The sequence below is a fragment of the Cygnus olor genome, chromosome 1 (genome assembly GCF_009769625.2).
Source record: "Cygnus olor isolate bCygOlo1 chromosome 1, bCygOlo1.pri.v2, whole genome shotgun sequence".
Taxonomy (NCBI): domain Eukaryota; kingdom Metazoa; phylum Chordata; class Aves; order Anseriformes; family Anatidae; genus Cygnus; species Cygnus olor.
Genome location: NC_049169.1, coordinates 109,192,326 through 109,213,422, shown reverse-complemented (window position 1 = coordinate 109,213,422; position 21,097 = coordinate 109,192,326). Strand labels below are relative to the sequence as shown.

Below are 21,097 nucleotides of genomic sequence, written 5' to 3'. Positions count from 1 at the left end.
GGGGTGCCACCCCGGCGCGCCCCACCACCACGGGCCTGGCCCCGCATCGCCTTGGCCCCGCGCACATCGGCCCCTTGCAGCTGGAGCCGTCGGGCCGGGGGGCTTTTTGCACACTCGGGCGAGGCTGGGAAGCTGCCTCCCTCTCGGAGTCCCGCAGCTACGGAGCACCTGCTCCCGGCACCCGGCTCGAGGCACAGCAGGAGCCGAGAGCATCCTTGTGCCTGCGGGGGGACAGAGGCACGGAGAGGCACCGGCTGCTGGGGGGGGCACCTCGGCGGGGGTCGTGCACCCACTCCTCTGTCCTGAGCGAGCCGCTGCCCGTCTCCTCTGCCTAGGGGCAGTGCCAGCATGGGCAGGGCAGATGAAAAAGTCAGCCCCGACGTCTGCCCTTTGTGCTGTCCTGTCGGAGCGCGGAGCCGGGAGAAAGGGGGCAGGGGGGCACGGCGCGAGTGGACGCGTGTGTCAGCCCGCGGGGGATGATCTAAGCATCTGAAGTCATCCGTAAGGTCAAAGCGAGCGCTAACTCTTCCCCGCCCTCTCTCCTCCTCGGGGGCTCGGGGGAAATCACGGTCCGCCCAAACTAGATGACAGCTTGCCGGGACTTAATGACAGCCTGGGCGCAGGGCGAGCCGCGGCCGCGGAGACAAAGGAAGGGGACGACGAAGCTCAGCGCTGCCGCTGGCCCTGGCAAGGTGCGGGAGCAGGGGACGAGCCCGGGGGACCCCCGGACGGCTCCGGCCGCTTCCCGCCCCCCCCCCCCCCCCCGGCAGCCGGGGGCGAGGCTGGCTCAGCACCCCCCGGGGCTCCGGACGAGCGGCAGCGCCGGGAGGTAAGCACGGCCCGAGCGCCCCCGGCCAGTTGTGAAATATCAAACCGGCGGGCGCCGCTGCGGCTTTAAAGCGATTCAAAGGAAATCTGGTGTTTTCCGTGCACAAACATTTTCGGTCGCTCGCTCCTGCCCTCCCCGGCTTCCTCCCTCTCGCTCGCTCCCCTGCCGCCCTCTCCCTCGCTCCCTCGCCCTCCTCTTCTCCTCCCCCCGCGGCCCCCCCCCCCCCGCCTTTCCCCCTCCCCTCAAGTTTCTCTCCCTCTGTCTGATTAAATGAGAAGGAAGTGTGGGAGTGGTGGTTTTGAAGCTCTCCCTTTAAGAGGCAGCCTGCAGTGACGAATTGTTGAAATTGCCATTGCAGGATGGCATTCCGCTATAAATTCATTGTTCCACCTCCTCTCATCTTCACATTTCTCTCCCTTCTCCTCTTGTTCACATCGGCAGACTGGGGATAACAACAACAACAACAGAAAAAGATAAAGGGAGGGGGCTCGCACAAAATTCCGGGACGTTTTCCACTTCTTCGGCTTTTTTTTTTTTTCCTCCTTTTTAACCATCATCTCACCGGAGACGATCGAGACGGCTTTTGCTGCCTGATTTTCTTCTCTCCCCTTCTCCTCCTTCTCTTCAAAACAAAAGGGGGCAAAGGAAGGAAAGGGAGCCACCGGAGCCCGAGAAAGTGCCGAGTCGCAGCAGACCTGCCCCCTGCCCCTGCCGCTGCTGCTGCTGCTGCTGATGATGATGATGATGGTGATGATCCAGTGACTACAGCTGAGAAGTGCAAGAGGAGTGGGAAGTGCTCAAACTTATCCGCTTGCCGGCTCCGAGCCTCCTCTCCTCCTTTTCCTCTCTCCCCCCCTCTGCCTGCCCACCAGCAGCGATTTGGGATTTTCGCCTCTCTCTCTCCTTCCATGTGCTCCCGGCTCTTCCCTGCAGAGAAACACAAAGTTCACACGCGAGCGGCTTTTGTTGACATCCTTACCTCTCCCACTCACACTTGACTCGCGCTCGGGAGGGACAACTCGCCTCTTCTCTCTCTCTCCTCTCCCTCTCCCCCTCTCCCTCCTTCTCCCCCCGTTCCTGTTATCGCCACCGCTGCTCGCTCCGCCGCCGCCGAGCCAGGCATGCTGAGGGGGCTGCTCTCCCTGCTGCTGGCCGCCCAGCTGTACCTCGCCGCGGCCCAGCCGCCGGCACCTGCCGCCGGAGCCCGGCCGCCGCCGCCGCCTCCCCCGTCCCGTCGTGGCCCTCCCCCGGGGCCGCCCCGCGGGGCCAGCGGCGTCGTGCGGCGCCTCGACCCGACCTACGCGGGGGGCGGCAGGGCGGGCTACGTCCTCTACGCCGGCGGCCGCCGCTTCCTCCTCGACCTGGAGCGCGACGAGGCGCTGGGGCCGCGGGACGGGGCCCCGGCGCGCTGCTCCTACCGCGGCACGGTGGACGGCAGCCCCCGCTCCCTCGCCGTCTTCAACCTCTGCGGCGGCCTCGACGGCTACTTCGCCGTGGGGCGCGCCCGCTACACCGTGAGGCCGGCGCGGCGCGGCGGGGAGGCGGCCGGCATCTACGGGGAGGGCCCGGCCCGCGTCCCCCACCTCTTCCGCAGGGACCGCTTCAGCTTCCAGGCGCTGCCCGCCCGCCACAGCTGCGGCACCCGCGACGCGATGGCTGTCGAGGGGGCGGCGGGGGGCGGCCGGAGGCGGCGGCGGCGCCGCTCCGTCTCCCGGGCCCGGCAGGTGGAGCTGCTGCTGGTGGCCGACGCCTCGATGGCGCGCAAGTACGGCAAGGGGCTGCAGCACTACCTGCTCACCCTGGCCTCCATCGCCTCCCGGCTGTACGCGCACGCCAGCCTGGAGAACCACGTGCGGCTGGCCGTGGTGAAGGTGGTGGTCCTGGGCGAGAAGGAGAAAGGGCTGGAGGTCAACCGGAACGCCGCCACCACCCTCAAGAACTTCTGCAAGTGGCAGCACCAGCACAACCGCCTCGACGATGACCACGATGAGCACTACGACGCCGCCATCCTCTTCACACGCGAGGTAGGTGAACCTCAACAGCACAACATCTCCGATGGGGTGCCCCGACAGCCGCTCGCCATCCCACAGGTGTCTTGGGATGCTTGCAACAGAGTCCTTGGTCTCTCCCATGTCTGGAGGGCTACCTTGGAGCCACACCACCATGCCTCACCTGGTGGTTGCCTTCCCTCTCATGCCCTTGGCCTTTTGGTCCCTGTGTGACCAGCACCCAAGTGTACCACTGCCAGGGATGGATGAAGTGGGACCAGATACCTGGCACGTTGAGGCCATGTCTGTGCGTGTGCCCTCCCCTGCAAGGTTGGCCGCACCGCGGTTCTGCGGTCATCCATGTCAGTGTGGTGCTGGGACTTCTGCCAGGGTGGGGAGGTGGCAACCTGTCTGATCAGGGGGCTTGGCTGGCGCCATCCAACATAACCCCGCTTGAGAGATGACAGCGTGTCCTTCCCTAGCAGGCTTTTCACACCCTTTCTCTGGGAGGTGGTCTGCGCAAGGGGCTGGCAGCGCTCCCTGCCCTGTGTCAGTCCCCACACGAACCCATTCTGCTGTTAGCAAAACTGGTGCGGAACACCTTAAAAGTACACGCGACTTCCTCACTGAGTGGGTCGACACGCTATTTCCAGCATGAAAGGGTAGCTCCACTGCAGTGGAAGCCAGCAGCGCTTGTGGTTCGAGGCTGGGACGTAAATGCAAACCGCAGGTAAACAGAGCTGGAGAAGTCAAGTGAGTTGGGCTGCTGGTGAGGGGATGCAGCCTCTTTCCTGTTCCTCAAGTGAGAAGTGGGTGTCCTGAGCAGCTGCGGGTCACATCCTACCAGTCACCCACGCGGAGCTGTGCCTCGCTCCCTGCCCGGTTGCTAATTAACTGCATTGCCAGAGGTCGTTAAGGGACATTGCTGTAGTAGACATGTGGTAGAGTTTATGCAATGAAGTTCTTCTGTAAGAATATTCCCTCAGCGGTCTGGGTTTGGTGTTTTCTTTTTTTATTTTTTTCTTCCCCAAGTACGAAAAAAATAACTGCATGACTTTCCGTTAGTTCGAGCTCTCCTGCTTTTCTACATCACAGGAGCCTGCCAAAAAGGATGCCTTGGATGGTTTGTGGAAGGAGTTGCTCCAGAAGTGGGGAAAAAAAGTGCCTGGCTTGCTTTTATAGCTGTAAATAGTTGAAACATTAGGTTCTGTGTCAGTCAGGCATCAACTTGTCCAACAGGAGCCTTTTTTTGGCAGTTTAAAACCCATCAGTTCAATTTGCAAGCTTTTGGTTTTTTTTTATCTTTACAATCTGAATGAAAGCAGGCTACGTAGGATGGGTCATACTGTTCTTATTTTTTGCTATAAACATCCTTTCTAATGGGTTATTAATTAAGCTTGGGCCAGAATCCATCACTCTTTCACTAAGGGGTGCGTTTCCCTGCCAGTATTCCAATTTGTTTCCTGAGTTTTCTTGTGATTCAGAAACTCTTAGGGTAGCAGACTGTCAATCCTAACGTTAATTATTTAACTTAGTTGGATTAACGTAGGATGTGGCTTTAAAGTGCACTTGCTTTACAGGTACTTATTTGTAATTCTTTGGATGGACGCCCTCGCACCAGAGTAAGAGTGTGCTGATCAGTAATCCACTTTCAAAGACTCCAGAGTAATGCATCTTTCACGCGTAGAGTTACTTCTTTTCGATGCATGTAGTACGTAAACTAAATGTTGCAGTGCCTGTGATCACCTTCCCCTCTTAAGATGCAAATACCATTTCTATTGTTGCTTAGGGACATAAGTACATTGCAAGAGAAAATCACAGGCCTCAGTTTGCCTGGCTTATGTTTTAATGCATCTAACAGTGCAATGCAGTCTAACTTAATCTGTTTTAATGATTAGCTGCGTGCACAGGGACATTGTTTGGCATTGTATTTCAGTATTTGGCTCAATGAAACTACAGGACTGTAGTTTCTCTCTACATGTTTTCATGATGTTCTTTGTAGGGAGTCCACGCGATTGTTATATGCTTACAGTCAAAATGTCAACATGAAGCTATCTGCTCTTCCTGGAATGTAAACAAGAAAAGGGTTAAGGAATGAGAAAGGAGCAGAGATGTTTCCCGTAGAAAACAGCCACACTTTGAGCTAAAGCGAGATTTTTTCCAGTTTAGCTTTTCAATGAGAGTGGCGGCAATTGGCAGGAGGATCCAACTTTTACAACTATGTTTTGAATGTATGAAGTGCGTTGCTTAGCTACGAGACGCCAAGCCATGGCTGCGTGTTTTGATGGGCTCTGAATACCATCATGCTAATTTTTGAACATCCAGATGTCTTCCTCTAAATGGCTTGTTTTTCAGGCACGGAGTAAATGTGTGAGGTACATTTTCCATCTTTGTTTACTAACTGAGGCCACCTCGAACTTTGTGTCTCTGCGTCAACAGAATAATATTTGCAAATCATTTGTCAGTCGAACATGTGTCCTCAGCTGTATGCAACTGTTTATGTGGAGCTAGAACCTGAGTTATGCATGCCTGTTTCTGTACAAGTCTCTAATATAATAATTATCTTTATCCTGTATTGACATTGACTTGGGTGTTATTTTGACACCAAAAGAGGCTCACTCACAATTCAGCACCATCGCTTCCTCCTCTTCTGTTGTCATTACTTGTTTAAAGATAAATGAATAACCATTGATAGACTAAGAATGCTGGCAGCTCTCCCTTATTATAAAATTAGTACTAGTGGTTCAAATCATTATCGTCATCATTCATACTAGAAATATTTCCCATGGAAAAAGATTTTTAGAGGGAGATTTACTCATTCTGGATTAAAACGTCTATTCACTTTTGGTCATAATTTAGTCTGAAAAGTGTTTTAAAGCACTCACGCTGCAGAGTATAATAAATAGTAAATAAACATGACCATGAGTTCAGTTTTGGGTGATACAGGTGACTTGTGTTAAAACTAAGGTAATGCTCTATATTGCTATCAGTGGGGGCACAGACCATGTACTTGTATCCATTAGCTGCAGTGAATCCCACATTTACCCTGTAACAACCAGAAAACTACAGTAACGTCTGGTCATTATTATCACCTGTATAGGAGACTGCAAAACTTCAGTGGATGCAGAAATTATCTATTACTCAATATTGCAGAAACTCAGTCAGGCTCCACAGTGATTATTTTAAATTCCCCATATCTAAGTTTCCCAATCTGTTATTTTGACCCAGTATGTCCTGTATCAAGCAGAACGGGGGTCTGACTTCTCAGTACTGAAATATAACAGAAAGGTAGTAATTTTCTGATAAATCCTGAGAGCCCTCATTAGGGCCGTATGGCCTTAACAGCCTTAGAGAATACATGGAGCCCCTGCTGTTCAACTACCTCGTGGTTGAGTCCTTGGCAGGAGCTGTAAGTCCATAGGGCACGTGGATCCTCAGAGAATCCTCCACAGAATACAGAGATGCAAGGGTTCAGTCATCTGGAGGACAGGCGAATCCTGCGCCCTGTGTGGCAGTAGAGAAGCGGCTGCATGGTGGGAAGGAAGAAGAGCTTGTAAACCCGTTCCCCTAGAGATTAGCTCACGTTGTTCTCCATGTCAGTGAAGTCAACAGCAAATTTCATCTGCTTTGGACTCCTTTATTGTCAACAGTTCTCTGAAGTTGGAAACAGGTTATCCTCAGTCTTCAGGTCTTTACCAATGCAGAAAATACGTGCCAGATTATTTGTCACAGTACAAAAACATATTAGTTGTGACTTGCAAACTGCACTTGAACTCCAACTGTTCTTTTCTGAGGTCCAGCCTGCTCTGTAATTATCCTCTAGAATTCTTCCAATCTATTTCATTAGTGACTCTTAGTTAAATTTCAAGTGAACTATTGAGTGCCCTTGGACAAAATCCAGTTCTCTTCCTTTCCTTTTCCCCCCAACTCTGAATCATGTGAAAATTAAAACACATATTTCTCACAGTAGATACAGGCAACGAGAAAGAATACTTTCCTAAGTGCTTGCAAGTATCATCTGTGACAGTGCCATCAAGCCTGGCTCTAACACAAAGTTCATACTAGAGCCAAAGGCCACTGTCCTGCCTTTTTCCACACAGTAATTACATGGGTCCTGTGTGTGTGATTTAGTTTAACTGTCAATCGGACAGTGCTGTTGAAGTTTAACAGCAAGCTTTGGATTATCTCAACTCAATAGATAATAATTTCATTGAGTGGAGCACATGCTTTCTTTGGCTCTGTTTTTTTTTTTTTTTTTCTTTATTATCATCCCCTCACAATTATTATCCTGTATTAGTAAAATAGGTCACCGTACCAATTGTCAATAGAACATATTTCACTAATGATTATTTTTATTACTTTGAGGAAATTATAATGTGATATCGATCAGTTTTGTAGGTTTTTCACCAGTTTTGTTGCAAATCTATTACTTTTAGATAATGTCCCACGGAAAAATAAGGTGGGCCATTTTATTTTTGTGTGGGAGAAGTAGGATGATTCGCGCCAACCTACAGAAATTGTGTGGAGTTTCTGCGCTAAAGATTTGTGGGACAGGAAAGCTAAATCAAATACCAGCCACCTGTTTCACATCTGAAATTGTCTTTGCCCTTCCCCTCCCCATGTAAAGTGCAAAAGCTTTCTGTGCTTTTTGTCAATATATTAAAATAATCTGTGCTTTACATAATGCTACTGCATTTTCTTTATATGCTGTAGGAATAAAAGTAGTTTTGTTACTTTGTCCATTCAGAGCACAAAGACTTAGTCCAGTTTAGACCATTTCTAATACTTCACTGCAGGGTGTCCTGGGATGGCAAGGGAAGAGTAAGAACATGTCTAAATTACCAGTAGGTCTCAACAGGACATCACAGATACCTTGTATTTTCTTGAATTTCTCCTCACCTAGAATTCAGAAAGACTACTCAGTATTCAAATACGCCAAGCTTATTCCTGTCTTTAACTCAGTAACCTGAAAGGAGGATGACTTCAGTTTTTAAGTTAAACTACTGAAGGAAAATATATAATTTTTAGTTTGTTAAGTATGGCAGTTATCGCCACTCCTGTGTTCCCCAAAAGTTAGCCAGACTTCATTCTTTCCACTCAAAATACATTAGGGGATGACAAAGCAGTGTCTCAGTGGGTCTGACTGGAGTGGGTCTGACTGCTTCACAGCGATGGCCAGGCCTGCTCCCTTATGCCCCTACCTGGACGTCCGCATCAGCCAGACCCCGCAGTTTCTCAGGAGGAGGACTTCTTACAGCAGGCTTCCTCCAGAACAGCGTTGAACCATTTGGGCTTGTAAAGTCTGTCTTTTTAAGTGTAGTAGTTGAAGTTTTAAGTTGTATCAGTTGAAGGGTAAAATAGACCGTTCCCTAAGTACTTTGTTTACCAGTTAGCCCTTGTTTCCAGTATACCGTTAGTGGTCTGTCGATTTCAGTCTTGCACTCCTTTTGCCTTCCAGACATCATGCTCTCCTGGGGTGATACTGGTAATCCTTTCTGTTTGGACGAGCCTTAGTCTTTCTACTATCTTCTGTTTATTAAGATTTGTCTCCAAATGTGCTGTTCCCTGTTGCCGCAACGTTAATAAACTTTCACCCACTTTCCGGGGTTGAGCGCGGGAGGACGGATTTGTGGGTCCCGAGTTTGGAGCGACCCCACCCTCCTTTTATAGGCCTGCGGTGAGAACACTTGTGCAGGAAGTTGGAAAGTCATGTTTAATTCCTTCCTCTGCCTGAGGGATTTTAGGTCTGTATCGCCCACCTCCCAGGAGAGGTCCTTAACCAGTAGGTTGTAAGCTGTTCCAGGTGTTAAGGAAACTTTCCACCCCTCTGACCAAAGCTATGTCACTGTTTAGCAAGTAATTCAAGATACATGTGGTGGAAAGGAGAGAAATCATGACCTGAAGCTGCCGATTGGAGTGCACTGCTTCGAGCAAGAAGGCCTGTGTTCCCAAAGGGTAGGGAAGACTGTTTCTGCAATTTACTGAAGGGCTGTTGAATGTAAATTACAGAAGTAGTCTGAGGAACAGGGACCAAAAATGAGGTCCCTCCATCAAGTGCTGGAAGCACTAACTGCAGTCTGGGCTACGGAAACCTTTGGCACTTGGGCTGCAACAGGAGGATCCCCGACTCCCCGCATGCACAGACGCATGCATGACTTAATTGCAGACCATAGTCTGGTGGTTAGGGCACTTTTCTAAGAAACATGCTTCTAAGTGTCCTCATCCCTCAGAGGAATTTGAAGCTGAATCTTTTGGGGTAAAGTCTTTAATTGCTGGGCCATCGTAATGAAAGCAGAAAAACAAGCAAGCAAACAAACACAGAGATATAAAAGCTTTTAGCTGTGATTTAAAAGAAGGTGATGTGGAACTGTGTCCAATAATCCCATCTCATAGATACAGTCTGAGAGCATCTGTAGGCTGGGGTTCCCACAAAAGACAAAGGTTGAGAAACACTAAGTATCTGCGCTTTAGTATAAGCTAAGTGCTAAGCTGCTCAGGACTGTAAAACTGTGGTACTTTGGGGCCCATAAGGTCACAAGCTACAAGCCCCATGAAGGATAGGGAACTCAAAGACCAGGGGACACATGAGCCAGTTTTGTTCTTCTGCACTTAACATTCCACCAAACTGTTTGCATTGGTGCTTAAATACTGTTTTGGATCCAGTCCACAGGCTCTGGTCTAATATCAGGTTCCACTACAGTTTATTCTCATTTTAAGGCTACTGCACAAATGAAAGAATTTCAGGTGTAATAAATGAGCTGTTTCAGCAGGGAGCCACGACAGTTATCTTCATTCACAACAATGCCACGTATACTTGGCTAACAGCCAGCTATTCTTGATGTACTTACAAATGCCAAGAAAACTTGGCCTCTAATAGGCTAATTAACTACTAGTCTTATGATGTACAGCTCATTTTTCCTAAGTCATTCATTTGCCAAAGCTTAAGGCTTAACATCTATTGTCTCCCATGTAGCAAATGCATTTCCTATTCATTCTTCTATTTTGAAACTACTGTAATCTAGATCAAAAGCCAGACTGCATTCCTTCTTTAGAAATATCAAGAAACACTTATTCTTAGAAGTTTCTGCTGCTCTTTGGGGGCAATTAAATGAGTATTCAAATCTGAATGAGCAACCAACTTTTTAAATGGAAGCTACACACCATGGAGAAATAATTGTTCAAAACTGATTTTAAGCATCATGTGACTCCCTGCTGTCCTAGTGCTTTAGCTGGAGTTTGAAAAATTAAAGAGATGCACACGGATTTTCTTAGATTACATCATTATATCAGGGCCTGTTTTTGAGAAATTGTTTTAAAGGGAAATGAGATCTTTTAATGTCCCAGAAACTACTTTAGAAGAATCTGAAACTGCTTTCCAAAACTGTCCAGGAAAACTAAAAATGCAGATATTGATTCTGTTAACAGGTCATCTGTGATGTCAAGGAGGTGTAAGTCAAAAGAAACTTTGCCATAAAGATCTAAATGAGTGGAAGTGTAAACAGGTGTGATTTTCCATAAGAAAAAAACATGCTCTTGGGAAAGACTATGTAACTGGGGAATGAGTTAGGAAAGAAAAGACCCAATAGTAGAATTTTCAGAATATTTGTCTCAGAGGTGCCACTTGATACACTTTAATTGCCTGTGTAGTATGTACCATGGGATGTTATGAGAAGAAATATAGTAGAGTTCAAATCATACAGAGGCAGGAGAAATAACGAATAAGTGAGACTGTGAGTTGAGAACACAGTGGAGCCAAGTCCCGGATAATCTGCCTGATTATTGACAATGTCAGCATTAGTTTAAAAAGTTCATCTCGTGCAGTCACTGAGGACTGACATCTGCAATCAAAACCAGAAGGCTCTGTGCATGTTCTCTGTTCAGAGTTTAGTCACACTGCTCTGCTAGCAGATGGGCAACCTGTAGACATCCCTCCAGTAACAACTTCATGCAAAGAAGCTAACACCAGAAAATATTTCCTGTCCCTGTTTCCAAGACCCTTTACGATGTTGCTCCACTGCTGCCCAGCTGGAATTCAGTAGCTGGCTGCAGGACTACCCACGCCGTCTTGCTCAGCAGTCCAGATGTGGTCACTTAGCTGGCTGAAGGAAATGCAGTTTTACTCAATCAGCCCACAGCTTTCTGTGCACAGTGAAGTTGTTCTCCTCTCTTCTCCCTTATGGGATCTCTGGTCCCACACCACCGCCTTCCCGCTATCTGAGGACAACCATTTTCCAGCTGCCCATGGGATGTTGCAGGAGCTAGGTAATAGGTGGGATATTCTAGGAGTGACCATTAACTAATAAACTCCATCAAGAAATTCACTTTATCTGACCTGAAGTTCAATTATATCTAAAGAAAGCATAAAGCCTGCTTTGTTATGTCTAGACAACTATTACACAAATGAGCTTGAAAGTTACGAGTAAGATGTTGAGATGTTTGTATATGTGTCACACTCTGGGAAGTTATGGAAATGGAGGAACAGCAGTTTGATGAAGTGACTGGGCATGCAATATAGTGTAATGTCAGTAACACATAACATATGAAAAGTAACTGAACATTGTTATTTCCTTTTGTGGTTGCAAATGTGCAAAGCTATTTTTTTGATGTCTAAAGAAGGTGGCACAATACAAACCCATGCATAGCTTTGGAAATTTTTAGAGTAGTGTTACTAACCAGCCAAAAGTCAGTGTAGATGCTTATGATTAACAGTCCTGACATAACTTTCCAAAATCCACAGATCCCATCAGAAGTAACTGTAAGAAAGTTTCTGAGATTGCCTATTTGGAAAGACTGTATTATTTTAATTATACTCATGTTGTTTAATCCAGATAGTCACTGTGAGGTCTGGTTGTGTCTGCTGGTATAGCTCCATAGCCATATCACTGGCTTAGTTTCTTCTTGTATACAAATGGAAATAAATCATGCACTGGCACGAGGCGTATGTGTGCTGATGTAGTTGTACCATACTGGGGGTAGTCCTGATGTAAGCAATAAAGAGTAATAAAGACACCCTAGGTACAACCGAAGGGCAGATGACATAGAATCTGCATGTAGAGACAAGGCCCAAATTAATGTATTTTATACCATTCTTGGCACACTCAACATGAGAGTAGTTCAGACCTCCTCTAGTAAGTCGCTTTCTGTCTGATTTATGTGCTTTTTGGTGTTTGCATAAGAATTTCAGTTCAACTACTTGTGTGGATTCAGTTAAAATTGAACTACTATAAAGGTATCCTACTTCCTATACAGCTTACACTCATTCATTTAGACCAATTATATCACCATGAAAAGGTATTTATACTGGTACGATGCCCATGTGTTTTTCTGAGTTTTGTTACCTGAACCATGCTGCTGTAGGTAAACCACTTAAAATCGCCTTACATAAAATGTACCCTTAGGTTGAAAGGGCCAGGTTCAGAATGGTGCATAGAGGGCTAAATTGATACAAACCTAAGCAAAACTAACACAAATTTAAGTATTGCATCTTCCTTGTTGAATATGCCCCAGATCATAGACAGTATATTAACATGACCTCAATTAGGGCCTCTCCGACCTTGGTCCAGAAATGCTGTAAATGATAATATTTGCCCAAATAAAATTTGAAAAACTGTATTTCTTTTAGAGTACTTGGAAACATGCATCCTTATTCTGTATCTTCCCATAACTGGTGCAGATTCAGAAGCAAAGTCTGGGGATCTAATTGGATGCCCAGGTTAGAGAGAGCTCTGACATAAATACAATTCCCTGCATATTATCTGCATTGCTGCGGAGAGGAAGTTTTGCTTAAGCCATGGATTATACCTGCGAAAATTTGGGAATTGAAATATTTTTGAACTTTATTCCTTCTCTTCTGGTAAGACTGTTTTGTTCATTGGTGTTTTGGCATTTAAATCTTGACATTAAGTAGCACCTCGAGTGCACTCACAGAAAAGAGTTCCCAGACACCCAGACACCTGGAAGCTGGAAGAACTGATCAGAAATTCTTGCTCCTTATATGTAATATTGCATGTAATTTGAGCTTGAATTTTTTTTTTTTTTTAGTAAAGAAATATTCCCTCAAATTATCTGTTAATTCAGTGTTTTCTTTGACTTCAGTGAGACTTGAATGCATTTTCAAACTTGCATGCATTTGAAAGTGCTATAATCAGTGAATATTGTTGACCTGGAGCCTCATACAGGATATCTGTAGATGGATTAATTGTGAAAGGTTTCATTAAAGAAATTCTTTATAAAAGGAGATCTGAAGGGAAGAGCAGAGTCTTAAAAATGAAGGGGAAAAAAGTACTCTTTGATCATTCTGATAATAACATTTGATAATACTGTAATGCCTTGAAAATGACATTTTCATTCAACCACAATGAAAAATCTAGGAGTGCTCCAAATGCCATGGTACCTACTTTTCCTTCTCAACCAAAAAAAACCCTATGTACTTCTGTCCATTCGAACTGATATTCTTTCCTCTGCTTCAGCAGCCGTACTGAAAAGTTATTACTAACAATTAAAACCCTGTATGTCAGACCAAAGCTGCCTCTTTCAGTAGTAGTGGTATCCTGGAATGGAAAGAAAAAAAACTAGTGCTACGTGCATGGTTTCTGGGGACACCCCATATCTGCAAGTAGAAAGTACGTGACCTAGCCGTTGAGCTAGTAGGACTAGGAATCAAGGGGGTTTTACACTCTGTCCTGTCACTGACTTTTTAAGCAACTTTTGAGAATTGCTTAAATACTTTGTATATTGGGTAATACATTTTTAATCATTGTACTACTTGACAGATGTGACATGAGGTTTAATATATAACAATCTAATTTCTTTAGGTACAAGTATAAGACTTGCCTTTTGAAAAGGAGGGCAAACTGTAGTTCAGGAACTGATTAGGAATATGAAACTTGCTCTCAGTGTCTGGGTTCACCTTCTGTAAATAAAGAGGATATTTCTTCTATTTTTATAGTCAATGGATAAATGTTTCTGTGGCATGTGTTTTGTGTACCTAGCTCAATCCAAGTTTGAGCATCTGTATGCGTTGCAGAAATACAGATGTAAATAATAATTAATTATAGATCATATCCAAACCCCATTAAAGTCAATGAAAATTCTCCCATTGACTTTAGCAGGGATTGGATTGGGACATCATGCTTTTAAACTGCATTGAGATCTTGAGGTGAAAACTTCTTTTGCTGGTTTTATCCGGGTTCTGCTGTTTGCAAAAGACCAGTGACTTTAGCCTGTTCTTACCTATGGGTGTAAAAATTTATTTTAATGACTTTTTTTTTCCTTCCTGGTCAGGATTTATGTGGGCATCATTCATGTGATACTCTGGGAATGGCAGACGTTGGGACCATATGCTCTCCTGAGCGCAGCTGTGCAGTGATTGAAGATGACGGCCTCCATGCAGCTTTTACAGTGGCTCACGAAATTGGTATGTAGTGCCTTTTCTGTTCACTTGCCAAATCAAACACTTGTAACAGCTGCATTAGTAACCAAAATACTTTGCAATTAATTCCAGATTTCCCCTGGTCCAGATACTCGCTTGGGGATTAAGGCTGTATACATATGCACTTCAGGGTTAACTAATAAGGGATCAGAAGGCAAGTGAAGGCGCACAGTAGGTGTTTCCTTTCTGACAGTGTCGTTTTTAAGCAGTAGTCAGAGTGAAAATTCAAAGGCTGCTGCTACTGTCCAAAAATGTCAATACATGTCGCTCCTGAGAAGGTGTTTAGCTTATTGGCTTACCTGTTATAATTTATATTCATTTAGTGTATACACAGTGGAAAGTAGCACACCTTTTTGAACTACTTGCATGCTCTGTTGTTATGAAACTTTCTTGGGAAGGTGTACTGCCTGCAGACAAGGCTTTAGTGGAAAAGAGCAGAATTCTAATATTTTTCTAATGGTATTGAAATTCCACCTTTATAGTAAAATGTGGTACTAATCTAAATCCTGAAATAAGTGAAATAGTATGTAGGTGCTAAAGATTTGTTTAAAAAACTGCTTAACTTCGGTTAATTTCAGTCTTCACTTCAGTGCACAGCAATTTAATGTAGCAGACCTACTTGTACCCTTCAGAAAGATCTAAGATAGAATTAGTGACAGAAGAAATTTTGTGTTCTGGCATTATACATTCCTTGAGGGAGACTGCTGCCATCTTGCTTATTTTTAATTTACTAATGTTTCGTGACCTGTGTTCACTAGAAATACATATGGTATGTGGGCTATTCATTTTGGTGAGTGAACAGCAATTTAAAAGTGGAGAACATTTTTTTTTTTTTTAACATTCTTGGAAGGAAATAACAAGGAAAGGAGAACTTTGAGAGAGCCAATTTCTGAATTGCCTTGTACCTCTTGCCAAACCAAAGTAAAGTTTGCTTTGGGAGTATCATTGCAATAGTTCAATTTTCAAGTAGCTAGCAGGTAGAGCCTAAGAGTTCTGTGTTTGCTATATACCTGGCTCAGCAAACAGAGGTCACCAAGTATGAAAAATCAGCTTGCATGTTAGTATCCAGGCCCTTCAATGATTAGTGATACCAACACTACAGCTTACAGTACCTCAAAGAATTGAGGTCAGAAGCTGGAGAGGGATCGTGTGTTGCATGAAAGTATAAAATCTTACAACACAGTGAGTCCCCAGACTTGATACTTTATTTCAATAAACAAGATAGTTTGGTAATAAAAGAAAAGCTCTCTGAAATTGCTAGTTTGGAGCATTTCGAGATAAGTACAGCAATACATCAAAGACAGCTTAACAACAGAAGAGTTTAGTGGCATCAAACCTGGATGACATAAAGCTGACAACTCATCATGAATCTGGTCTAGAACTGGGACAAAACGATAGATTGGCTCACTTAGTCTATCATGCAGAGGCCGCCAGTCTGATAGAGGGACTGCTTGTATCTTCTGACATCCAGAAATGATATTTACTGCTGACGGTTTGTGGGCATTGTCATAGTTGTCTGAAGGACCTTTTTGGGACGCTTGTGTTGTTGTATTCCTGTTGTGTGAAGCCATGGGCAATGTGTCTGGACTGTCATTTTATCAACAATAGATATATGTGCAATAGATTAAAAATGAGAAACATAGATCAGTCAAGATAGGGATGAACAGAAAATATGCATATTATTAGTTTGAATTCCACCCAAAGAGAATGTAAACACAACTGAATTATTTTTAGTAATCTAGAGGCACATTTTTGAAAAAGAGCCATTTTCATACCTTGGAAGTTTATAGGAATCCATAAAAGCTATAATTTTCAATGTAAAAAAGGCAAGAATTGAAACAGTTGGATAAATAAGTACCCTAATGGACAAAAAAACTCTAGTTTGAGGTTGTTTAAAATAACATCCCTTTTTTTTCTCCTCACCATAAGATTTGAAGAAAGGAGGGGTGTCAAATCACAGAATGACCTTTGTGTGTGTGGCCTCAAGTGGGAGATGTTTAGAAGAAAACACAGCTAAAATTGCTTGAGTATTTACATTAAATTAAAGGTCAAAAAAGGCTGAAAAATTGAAGTGTGGCACAGATACTCTTTAGTTAAGCACTTTGAGGAAAACCTTACTTTATTTTATTTGGAGACCACATTTCTTCCTCTGATCCAGAAGTCTTAAAGTTCCCCCTTGTCCTGTGGGTAGAGTGTAGTTTTAATTTTACAGCAGCTTAGTTATTCAGTGGAGTTCACCTTGCAGGGTAGGAGATGCCCTGCAAGACAGAGGGGATTCTCAGGGCTCAAAGCATAAGCTGCTTCTTTTTGTCAATATGAAGAGCAAGGTGAGCTGCTAAGCATACTGGAGACACTATCTGCAGTTTTTTAAATAATCCTGCCATGTGTGCATCTGTAGTAGATGCAGCATCATTAGTATGGCCTTGTTCCGAAGAAAGGCTGTGTGTCCTTACTTTGACTTCAGGGTGACCTGAGTGCTCCTGTTTCCTCTCTGAAGGATCCAAGAGCATTTTTGAGGATTGTGTTCTTTCCCTGGAAGGCAACCAAAGTAAATGGAACTGCAGCTCAACCAAACAGGACAATGCACAGCCCAAGAGCTCAGGTTGGATACATGCACAGGAAGCCAAAAAGCAGCCTGCTGCGGAATAAAGCATGCTACTTGAGTTGCCAGGGTTTCTACCACATTATGTATTAAATGTTTATTTTATTCCTTTTAGAAAAAATAGATGGATTTTGACTGGTGGTTTTTGAGGGGGAGAATATGAATGAGCAGCATAAACAGGCAAGATCTCTAAAGAGCTGTAAACAAAAGCACAGAAAGAAATAGATACAACCAAATTCTTAGTACACTGGTTAGATGACAATAAGATGTGAAGACCTGTCTATAATGATTGACAAAGCATCTAGAACCCAAATCTTGTCCTAGTTGCGTGTAGCAAAATCAGGAATAATTTCTGTCCAGTGTCAAGTGCATAAAATGAGGAAAATACAACAAAAAAACAGTACTAACAAGGATATCTTGTGGCTTTGAAAGTGATAATGTGGTCTCTCCTCAGAATGAAGAGTAGCAGTGCTTACATCATAAATGTTATTTTAAAATCATAGCCTGTCAAGACATTCAGCCACTAATGGTAAATCCATATACAGTTATTTTCTCACAGGGGACGCATTGTTTTCAGTTTAGACAGTAGTAGCTTTGCTGTCACAAAAACAGTCTTTTGGATTCTTTCTTGAAATCATGAGTTCAACTCCATGTTGTGGCACAGAGATGTCTTATGGGACTTTAAGCAACTCCATAGTATGCCTCCATAGCTCTGCACTCCATAGCTTCTGCTCAGAACTGTCTTAGGCACAACATATAGATATTCTCCAAGCCTTTGTTATCATCAGACTATGGACTATAAAAAGAAAAAAACGATGCTTCATTATTTCATGTACTTCCCTGCATCACAGAAACATCTGGAGTAAAGTGTTAAAGAACCCATGATTACCCATGATCTCAACATTTATTTAACATTTTTTCATAGGTCAGTGCTGGCATATTGCTAATCCATACATCCCTTACTAAAATAACTGTCATGAAACAAAAATAACTGATTTTAATTTTTACTCTAATACTCTAGCCTTTTGATAGGAGATTTTATTGCTTTTCTGATGCTGAATTATAAACCAGCCTGTGCATCCCCTAAAGATCTGTAGTATAACATCTTCGAAAGATACAATCAACCCATTTCAAGTTACGTTTAACATCTCTCACGGTGGGATATACGCAATATATGACAATTCTCTGTTTAGAAGCCTGGTGTTGTGTTTTGTCATGCAGTAGCTTTCAGAAGGCTCTGATGACTTCAGCCCTTCCTATGCTGGAGTCCTGCATGCTTCAGTGCAAACAATCCACCAGCCTGAAGGGTGTATCATCTACAAAAACAAAATAAGAAGAGTTCAGGAGAAAAGAACTGGAGCTACTGCCCATTTTATCAATCGGTAATTGAGATACAGAAATTTGGTGACTGCCAAAATCACAAACTAAGTCTTAAGGAAAGCCAAGGATTAAATTTGCCTCTTGAGTTTCAATCTACTCCTTAAACACAAAAGCATCCTTTCTGCAGTCTTTAAGCAGGCAAGACTCCAGTTTAGCTCAGTGAAAATTACATGAGTTTAATAACTTAAATTACATGCATCTTTATTCTTTCCATCAATCTTAAAGATTATTTTTTTAAGAGGGGATACAGAGAAAGCTCTGCCTTCTTGTCCATTTGACCTTTTGCAAAGTTCCTACTTCTTTGTTATGTAATTGTGCTGGCATGCTATTACTCCTTGTATCCTCCTGAGTAATATGGTTTACTGATCTTCTTTCCAAGTATTTTATTTTTAGATTATAGCTTAAAAAATTCTACATGGAACTAATTAAACCTCAGTTCATTAATTTTCTTTATCTCTAACATGTGACTTTTGAGATAGAAAGACTAAAGGGGAGACATAAAAGCAGTCTTCAAATATATCTAATAATAGTTGCAAAAATTTACATAATAAATTATTCTCCATGTCCACCTGGGACAGCACAAGGGGTAATGGCCTTTGCATTGCAGCAGGGGAGCTTTTCTTTAAGCATTAGCCAAAGTCATCTAACCATACAGACAGTTCAGCACAGGAATGAATTGCCTTGGGAGGCTGTGAAATCTCCATCAGTGGAGGCTTACAGGAGTCAGCTGGCCAAACAGCCGTGGCTTAGGGGATGCTGATCCTACCTCATGGCAGAGGGATGGACAAGATGACTTTTCAAGTTCTCCTTTCAGCCTCATTTTTATATGGTTGTGTGATGTTATTCCAGCCTCCTCTCCAGCTGTGTTACATAGTTGAACACCTAAAATCAAGGACCTGTACAGAAACTAAAACTAGAGAACAACATTTTTAATGGCAAATCTTTTTCTGTATGCCATCATTCTGTGGCATCTACCATCACTGAAGACAAAAATAACATGAATGCTGTCAACAAAGTGTAGTGATTTTATTAAAGAGCACAATTTTATGTAAGGAAACCATTTCAGAAGTGAGGTATCGCTCCTGGAGTGAACTGAGGCAGTTCACTGAAATACATCAAAAATACCATTATACAGAGTTCTGAGTGGGGTTGAAAGTATTTCTTCAGGGCCTGAGCCTGAATTAGAGTTGTAGAAAGAGGGCCATCTATACCACATCTAACCTATGTAAACTTTATTAAAAAAAAAGTATGACTCTGACCCTTCTCCAGGAGAAACTGAAACCAAGAACAATGTGTATGATGTTTAAGTAGTAGTCTTGCTTTTGATGTACATAGGAGAACCAAAAAGTACTCTAATTCCCTGTTTTACCACACATGGTCATTTTATATACACTCAAAGTAATTAAATACAGAGTCATCTTTTCTTTGCCACTGCTGAACATTTAGCCCTTTGATTTCAAGGCTGTCAAGATAAAGCAGATAACAGAAAGCTTCAGACTTGACAAGTACAAATCTTTTGTAGCCTTTCATTTCAAGGGGGATACATTGCCAAGGGCACAGAATCTCAGAGGAACATGAAAAGATGGTGAAGGATATTTGACTTTCATATTATGTTTCTTTCATGACAGACAAAGTTTAGGCAAATATCCAGGTAATGATAATTAGGCAGAGTTGCTTTCTTAAAACAACAAAAAAGGGAGTGTGAGAGAAAGAATGTAGAGTCATCCAAATCTACTCTGATGACATACATCAGCAGTATTATTTGATTCCTTCTCTTTGAACCTTTTTCAAGGTTCTATTTTAAATTCTGTTAGCAGCAGCACTTGATTTAGGCCCTCATCAACATATCCCCTTTGATTAAGAGAGAAGATGGAGAGTCAAAACTTAATGAGAGGTGAAGAGTAGGGCAGAAACTTTAAACAATGTTTCAAAACACAAGTATCTGATGTACAAAAGGGTGCTGGTTAAAAGTTTTGACTAAAAATTCCTCATTTGTCCAACAACAGTGTGATTAACTTCAGTTATATGCAAGGCATAATAATTGTTCCACCTGCAGCACACATGGTGATTAAATCTAGCATTTTTAGTGAAGCTGAGCCAGTTTGTAATGGCCTTTGTGTGGATAACTGGAGATAGGGAAGGAGGAAATTGGTATGATATGGAAAAAAATGAGTCCTCAGGACCTGAATATGCTCGAGCTTTTCGTTATCTACCATGTACTGCTGAGTCCGACTAGATTAGGGATCTTTGCCTTCTCACCAACTGTGAAGCTATCCTGAAGAGAAGCAAGGGGGTTGAGGGCAAAATTCTCTACCAGAGACTTCAGGAAGTGACTCAGACACAGCAGCAGCATTGCCTGAGTTTTCGGAGGTTTTCTAGTGTTATGTTGATCTTTGTATATGTGTAACCTCGTGAAGAATTGGATTAAACAGTGAGATGCTTTGAGAAGCTGCTGTGGATTCTGAAACATCATAACAAGAAGCAAAATAGGTGGAGCGAAATATCAGTATCTGTGCAACCATAAGGGAATTGAGAGTGAAGCAAGGTTTTGCCAAATGTTTCAGAACAGTCGTTATCAATACAAGTTCACTTTGTCTGTGTGTGCCTGAACCCACCGTCTTCCATATTGCAGAATAAAGTAGGGATTACTTTCCTCCTTGGCAGATAAACACTATCATGTAGTTTTTGTGAAGTCAGTGCTCCAACCATATAGAGGAAGGCAGAATTACCCAAAAAAACAGGCAGCAAGCAATGTAATGTATTCATTGTTCCACTATCTACTCTCCTGGAGTTCATTCATTTACAATGAGCAACAGCAAATTATATTCCTTGTGAGTTACTCTGAGTTGGGAGACATGAAATGGGAA

General features: G+C 43.6%; 1 protein-coding gene across 1 annotated transcript in view; it reads left to right on the top strand.

Annotated features, from left to right (window-relative positions):
• Positions 1-1,752: 1,752 nt before the first annotated feature.
• Positions 1,753-21,097, top strand: part of ADAMTS5 (ADAM metallopeptidase with thrombospondin type 1 motif 5) — a 47,200-nt gene continuing 27,855 nt past the window's right edge. The window contains exons 1-2 of the mRNA XM_040576455.1: positions 1,753-2,853; positions 14,101-14,233. Coding sequence (XP_040432389.1) covers positions 1,951-2,853; positions 14,101-14,233 — 1,036 coding nt within the window. The 5' untranslated portion in view covers positions 1,753-1,950. The remainder of the gene's footprint in view (positions 2,854-14,100; positions 14,234-21,097) is intronic.